At 50.4% G+C, this 7,778-nt stretch overlaps 1 protein-coding gene across 1 annotated transcript; it reads left to right on the top strand.

The window, feature by feature from the left end:
• Positions 1 to 193: 193 nt before the first annotated feature.
• Positions 194 to 532, top strand: LOC102243319 (T-cell leukemia/lymphoma protein 1A). The gene has a single exon (XM_005859635.1). It carries the CDS (start codon positions 194 to 196, stop codon positions 530 to 532), a length of 339 nt encoding a protein of 112 aa, XP_005859697.1.
• The last annotated feature ends 7,246 nt before the right edge of the window (positions 533 to 7,778 follow it).

The following is a 7,778-nucleotide window of genomic DNA, read 5'->3' as shown; positions in this document are numbered from 1 at the left end:
AAAGAAAAGTTGAGATTTATAAATTTGCAAAATCAACCAAAGGCAACCACAAACACAACCTTAAAAACCATAAAGATAAAAGCCAAGGTAAAATGCGTTTGGAGAACCAATCCCCTGTCTTTCAATGCCAGGACCCAAATATCGAGAGGCTCTGAGAAGCTGTGGCTGTTTCTCCTTGGACCACGGAGGGGTCATGGCCCAGCTCCCGTCGAAAGTGCACATCACCTCCCACCCCATCTGTCTGAGGATCCGTGGGCCCTTGGTGTACCAGGACGAGACGAAGCGCATGTGGCTGCAACTCGACATAGAAACAGGAGGTGTCCGGCAAGTACGGTTGCGCCAGGAAGACATCCCCAGTGGACATATCGCACTCACAACCAGCCCAGAGACATCGAGCACTATGCGGTTCCATTGGACGCTCAACCCTGGAAACCAGTACCTGGACAGCGTAGGCCGGTTCTGGCACATTGTGCACCACATCAAGGAGGATGGAGTGGAGGAAATGATCCTTGAGCTAATGGACGACTCATAGGACATGTGATTTGGTCCGTGGCTCTTGTCAACCTGAGCCCCAGTCGTGCATGCCTGGTGGTGGGATGTTTATAGTTCTGTTCTCCTTTTTACTAAGCTCTGTTGTTCTATCTGCCACCCCCAGGGTGTGAGGCACATTGATATCTCTATCTCTCTGTCTCTCTGTCTCTCTCTCTCTCTCTCTTCTCTCTTTCTTCTTCTTCTTCTTGTTGTTGTTGTTCTTCTCCTTCTCCTTCCTTCCTTCCTTCTCCTTTCTCTCTCTCTCTCTCTCTCTCTCTCTCTCTCTCTCTCTCTCTCAGATTTGCTTATAAGCAGATAATGCACCATGAATGTTCCTCTGTTCATGAAAACCTTGTAGAGTTGAGGTTCATGTTTTCAAACTTTTTAAGGAGTTTGCAAAAGCTTCTGCTGAAGCTTTCACTGTGAATTTTCTTGGGGGCTTCTCCTTTTCCTCTCCTGCAGTTGCCTTTTCTCTTGCCTCTTCAGCTGTGTGTTCCTATCCCAGTCCCAACAATTCCTCATTACTTAATTCCTCGGGAATCACCTCTAGGAGCTCCTCTGTGTCACCCTTATCCATGCCAGGTTGAAGTTGGTTGCTGTCTCAACCACAGCCTTGTTGATTTTTGCAATCTTTGTGCTACAACTTTACGATAGCTATGACGTCACTAGGTGAGAGGAATTTTTGAGTTCCATTATAATTTTATGGGGCCACCATGGTATATGTGCTCTGTGGTTGGCTGAAAAGTTTTTATGTAGAGTATGATTATAGTTCCTATTTGGCAATGGTAAACTGACGCATAGAAGGGAATGCTCTTTCAGCCACTCTGCAAGGCACACAGGCAAGAGGACACTGTTTCTGTGCTTACCTTGAGTTGGCTCTGTTCTCCCCCTTTCCTCCCATAATTCTTGAAGGATTTAAAAAGGTAAATAGGAAAAGGTGGTAGAAAAATCTGTCCATCAGATTTGGGTAACATTTTGTTTTTCTTTCTTATTTCTCATTCCTTACTAGAAGAAGGTACCCTTTTGGTTTTATCAGCCGGTGTTTCCCTTGGAGCTGCCCTAGGAGCCCCTGGGGGAGGTGGGAACACCTGGCAAGCTTTGCAGTTCTGTCCTGAAGAGGTGGGTGTGATTGCCAAGGCCGCTCTGCTGCCTGTTGTTCAGCCTCCTCCTCTGGGGTGTCCCAGTAAAGAATCTGCACTGGCGGCGTTGGCTGCTCCAGCTGGCCCTGGAGGTTTGGGTCTTCGGGCCATTCTGTCTCCTGGGCATGGGGCCACCCCTGGTCAGTGCCAGCCACAGCCCCTGCAGAGAGGCCCAGGAAGCAGCAGCCCGCCCTGAGTCCAGGCTGTGTTCTTAGTATCTGCTTCCACTTTAGGCATTGCTCTCTCTGCAAATAGCATAACACCCAACACCAGCCTGAAGAGAGCTCTGAGCCCTTCTGCCTGATACTGTCCTGAGAAAAGGGGGAAGAGATAGAGGTTTTAGCTGCTCACCAAATAAAGTGAGGCAGCGGGAGATGCCAAGAGAAGATGGCATGAAGCCACCTGGCCCATTCCAGCCAAGAGGACCCCAGCTAAGACATTGACAAGAATAAGCTGCCCCACAGCAAGCCGGTGAACAGGGTACCCCTTCCCACGGAGGGCTTCTGAGCTCCTCAAATCCCAGAGTCATTTACTCTCCCCAGGAAAGTTTCTTGCTGCCCAAGCTGGCCACTTTTGCAGGGTGACCTCCAAAATGCCGTCCGGGGCAGCAGTCACAAGGATCTGGTCCTGACTCATCCCCAGCAGACTCCCTGTTGATCTCATTGATAAAAAACCTGCAGCCACTGCCGCCACTGTGCACCTGGGCAGCCAGCCAAGCCCAGCTTCATTCACTGCTAGGCGGCAGGGCTGTGGGGAGTCGGGTAGGGAAGTGCAGGGGGATGAGGCCAGGGAGGAACAGAGGCCTGAGATCTGGTCCGGACTAAGTGGAACCATGAGCACCGTCCAGCGGGTGGCCACCTGGACAGAGAGAAACCCAAATCCTGAAGGCCATAGGCCTGCTAGAGGATCCAAAAGTAACCCAGCCACGGTACTCACCCTCTGTGACTCCTTTCCTGCAGAAGGCCTGTGGGGACCAATTGGATCAGTTCTTCTCAAACCTTGGGCCACATCAGAATTCCCTGGGGTGCTTTAAAAGATACAGATTTCCACATCCCACCTAGAAAATCCGACTTAAGAGTTGGCCCCAGAAATCTGTATTTTTAGCCCATTCGCCAGGTGTTTCTTGGGGCCCACCAGTCATGGCCAGGCCCTGCTCCCCTCCAGGTGCCAAGACAGGACTCAAATTGAAGCCGAGCCCGAAAGCTACAAGGCTCGACAGCTGCTCATTGGGATAACACCTTTGGGACCTACGGATTGCTTCTGTTTAAATCTCCAATCATCTCACGGCTATAGTAGGACAAATGCAGACCACACCCGGCATGGGCATGTTGGGCTCTTGTCACTGCCTGTCACTTACAGGCATGTCTCGGAGATACTGCGGTGCAGTTCCAGATCCCTGCAATAAAGCGAACATCGCAATAAAGTGAATCACGAGTGTTTTGGTTTCCCTGCGCATATGCTTACACTGTACTCTAGTCCATTAAGTGTGCAGCAGCAGTGTGTCTAAGAAACTATGGGTCTCTATGGCAGTTACTACACTTCAGGCTTCTTTCCTGCTTAAGTCTCCCTGGCCCTCGCTGGCTCCAGCTGGGCTCTGGGCCCTCCCTGAACTGGTCACTGTGGCCAGGGCAATGAGAGCTCCGAGTGGCCAGATGTGAGTGACCAGATGTGAGTGACCTGCCTCCTCACCAGGGGCGGCCTGGCACACATGTGACGTACTAGTAGCTGGTGGCCCAAGTTCATGGCATTGGTCAATGGCCTCATAGAGTCACTACATAGCAAAATTTGGTACATAACTTTAGAGAGTGAGGAACGGTTTTTATTGTGCTTGAAAAACATAGTTATGTCAATGAAACTTGGCTCCCATTTCTGTTGAATCCCCCAACCAAAAATCCCCCCAAATCTTGAGAGCAATGTTTCTCAGATTTTAGTGTGCATCAGGGTTGGTGTACCAAATTCTGAAAATTTAGTGCACAGTCACCTGGAAGGTTTGTTAAAATACAGATTCCTGGGCCACACCCCCCAGAGATTCTGCCTCAACAGGTGTGGGGTGGAGCTTGAGAATTGGCATTCCTAACAAACTCCCAGGTGGCGCTGACCCTGCTGGTCTACCCTGAGTAGTGAGATTCAAGTTCAACAGCTTGAAAAGGACTTGGTCAGATCTCTGTGGAGAGATTCTTCCTTTAAACTCCCATGATTCGCTGAGGCTGGGCAGAGAGTGTATTGCTCTCGGTCCCCTCCTCTCATCTGGACTATGTGACCACCCAGGAGATGGTCCTTTAAACTCCCATGATTCGCTGAGGCTGGGCAGAGGGTGTATCGCTCTCGGTCCCCTCCTCTCTGGACTATGTGACCACCCAGGAGATGAGACTAGAAACTTGCTGAGAATCCTATAGGCTCTGAAACACCCTTCTCTCTACTGGTAAGGAAGAGACTTTCACAGGTGACTTCTAATCAGACACAGAGGAACCCTGGACGTAGGGTGAGACCTGCCTTTTTCCTTGCTGCTGTGAGCTGTGGCACTTTGAGGAAACCACTGACCTCCCTGTCCTCAGTTTCCCCATCTGCAACATTAGCTCATTACTCTCCTCCCCACCTCCGCCACAGGATGCCGGGTCTGACAGTGTTTTGTAAATGACCCACCACCATCTGCACACATGTAAGGAGCTGTTACTATCAATACCTGTGAAATCCTTATTTGTGCTATTTCTGGGCATAACCGGGCATTTCAGGCCTTTGCATTCTTCATCAAGATCCCCAGAATACAGCCGGGGTTCTGGAAGTTTAGCTGTAGACCAGCACCTGCTCTCAGGCCTCTGGGGTTCCTCTCCAGGCCACCCTTTGTGTGGATGGTCTGAGCCCAGCTCACACCTTTCCCTTAGGAGGTTGACCAGCCTTTTTGGGTGCAGAGATTTGGCCTTGAGCCTCCATCTCTGCTGGGGCCACATACTTTGCTCAGAGCCTGAGGCAAAGAGCTCTGCCAGTGTTTGATCTCTGGGCTCCTGTGTGGCTGATGAAGGGCCCGAGCTGTCACAACATGGAAAGAGAATATGATGATGCTGCTGATGCTGGTGGTGACGCCGATGGTGCGAGCTGGAAATGGGGTGCTACGTCATCGTTGTCATCATCATCATCATCATCTGAGCAGCCACCAGATGGCTTGTACCTATGCTGGGCTGGGCACTGGGCCGGGTTGTCCATACTTTGGCTCTCAACCTCAGGGCAGCTCCCTAAGGTAAGTCATCATCTCCATTTTACAGATGAGACTGAGGCTCAGAGAGAATCTGTTACTGGCCCAAGGTCACACTGCTACTAAATGTGTATGGATCTGAAACGCTGATGCTACCACCTCCTTCTCCCACACCACCTCTCAGGGTTTGGCCAGCACATGCGCAACATACCCCAGGAGAAGCCTGTCTTACTGATTATTGCAAGTGAACAGTCAAGGCGGGGCTGTATGTACAGGGATGAGCATGCTGGGTCAGGAGAGAGCACAGAGCAGCCCTGGTCACTAAATGTCACATTCAACCTGTCACCTCTGTCCCCATCAAAGGCAGGAGGAAGGTGGGACAGGCCCAGGCAGTTTGCAACCGTCCCATCTGGGGCCTCCCTGGATGCTGGTACCTTTAGGGGCCTGAGCTCAGAGCCAGGGTCATCTCCCATTCTCTCCAGTTTTAAGCTGTTGTCAGCTGACCTTCCTAGAAAGCCACCCATGGCTCCCTGTTGCCTATAAGATAGAAGCCCAGCTGCTCAGCTCAGTGTCAGACCCATATTCTCTGGCTCCCAGGACTTGAGCCTCTTGGGGCCACATCCCACCTGGAGCTCTAGACAAAAGGAGCTTCCTCCTGTTTTCCATAAATGTCCTCGATGTCTTGCCTTTGTGCCTTTGCTCATGCTGTTCTCTCTGCCTGCAATATCCATCACTTTATTTTGTTTAGCAACTTCTTCTGGTCCTGCAAAGCTCCGTTCAAGTTCCTTTCCTCTAAGCTGTTTTCCTTCACCTTTGAGATCCTCCATGCCCCCGCCTTCCCCACCCATTCAGCCTCTTCCATCTAAACTCCCGCAGCCCATCCTCTGTTCCCTTTGCCTGGCAGTCACCCCTGCCCCATACTCTTCTGTTTTCCCCTACCCAAGCTGTGTGCTCGCTGAAGGCAGGCTTTTGGTCTGATTTAGATTTGGCTTTGGACAATGCTCTGCAGACAGTTGGCACCCAACACATCGGTGTTGAATAAATGACAGGGTGTTTTCCTTCACCTTTGAGATCCTCCATGCCCCCGCCTTCCCCACCCATTCAGCCTCTTCCATCTAAACTCCCGCAGCCCATCCTCTGTTCCCCTTGCCTGGCAGTCACCCCTGCCCCATACTCTTCTGTTTTCCCCTACCCAAGTTTTGTGCTCGCTGAAGGCAGGCTTTTGGTCTGATTTAAATTTGGCTTTGGACAATGCTCTGCAGACAATTGGCACCCAACACATCAGTGTTGAATAAATGACAGGGTGTAGCACACTGCTTTTGGAATTTGAGAGTCTGGGTCTAATCCTGGTTCTGTCATCCTGGCCGGCTGGCTTGTTTCTCTCCAGGCCTCAGTTCCCTCTTTTGTAAAATGAGGGAGTTGGACTCCATGGGTGGTTTTCCACCTCTTGTGTACCTGAGACCTACTCAGGAAGCTTGTTTAATATGTATATTCCCAGGCCTCTTCCCGAGAGTCACAATCTGAAGTTCTAGGGTGAGCTTGGGTATCTGCACAATTCACGCACCCCCAGAGAGCTTTCTGGTGCCGGTGGTTCTCAAGACTACTCTTTGAGTGACTCTGGTCCAAGTAGACTTTGAGGCAGGTCCTGTCTGAGTCTGAGAGGCTGGTAGAACTGTGAGGGGAAGAAGGGGCTGTGGAGTGGTGGCCACAGTGGGTAAGGCAAGAGACATAGTCATCATCCCTACCATCATCATCATCACCATCATAATTATCTTCATCATCATCACCATGATCACCTTCATCACCACTATTGGCATCATTACTTCCATTATCATGCCGCCATCATTATGATGATCATTATCACCATTATCTTAATCATCATTACCAGCACCATCATTAGCATCATGATCTTCATCACCATTGTTACCATCATCACTATCACCACCATCATCATCATCATCACCATCATTACCATCACCATCAGCATCACCATCAGCGCCATCACCACTCCTCGGTGCTCACTAGGGGCCAGGGCTTGTGGGTATTACCTCCTTCAATCTTCCCAAAAGCCTTGTGAGTTGGACCCCAGGAGTAGAGTACAGGAGGCAGGGCTCAGAGGGATGCCTGGCTGTGCCCTGGAGCAGACCCTGGGGAGTCCAGTGTGCAATGGCCCCAGGTCCCAGGCCATCCTGCTGTTGGAGTGGGCCCGTGCCTTCTCTCTGAGCCTGGAGAGAGCAAATAGGGTACTTCTCCTTCAAATTCATTCCTTTACCCACTGCATCACTATTACAGGCCTCCTTCATACCAGATGCCAGGTTTGAATTTGATCCAGACCAACTTTTTTTTTCCATTTTCATAAAACAAAGATTTTATTTTTCCTTTCCCCAGCCCCTTCCTCCCCAAAATAAACTCCTGGGAAAATAGCATGTGGAGCTGAGCCTTGGGCCAATTTGTGTCTTTGTGCGCAGCATGCACACTCCATCTTTCACACCACAAACAGCTTTGCTCTGAAAAAATATGTTTTCCCTCCGCAAAACTGCCATTTTAGGGCAACACATAGAAAGAGACTATTTTACTCTTTCTTCCCCAGGAAAACCCCACCAAGATGTTGTTTTCCTTTGCTTTTTCTGGAGGGGAGATATTTTTTGACAGCTTTCGTCGCTAATCTGGCTCTCAGCCCTACGTCTGGTGCCAACTTGTAAAGGAAGCAAAGGAAAAACTAGATGAGCAAAGGCAAAATTCTCATAGAGGGGCACCAGAACCCCAGAATTCAGGAGTTTTCAGGGACCTTGTGGTAAGCCCAGTCTCCCGACGCCCTGAGAATCCCCTGTGAGGAGCCCAGGATGGGGACACAGCTATGGCGGGGCATGGATGCCTGCTGGGGGTCCTGATTTACACCCATTCAGCAAACATTCCAC

The sequence above is a fragment of the Myotis brandtii genome, unplaced genomic scaffold, assembly GCF_000412655.1.
Source record: "Myotis brandtii unplaced genomic scaffold, ASM41265v1 scaffold1282, whole genome shotgun sequence".
Taxonomy (NCBI): domain Eukaryota; kingdom Metazoa; phylum Chordata; class Mammalia; order Chiroptera; family Vespertilionidae; genus Myotis; species Myotis brandtii.
Note: the sequence above shows the minus strand (reverse complement) of the source record. Positions and strands in the feature narration are given on the sequence as shown.

Excerpts from the sequence above, each read along its gene's own strand:
- LOC102243319 (XM_005859635.1), top strand. The coding sequence starts at position 194 with ATGGCCCAGCTCCCGTCGAAAGTGCACATCACCTCCCACCCCATCTGT.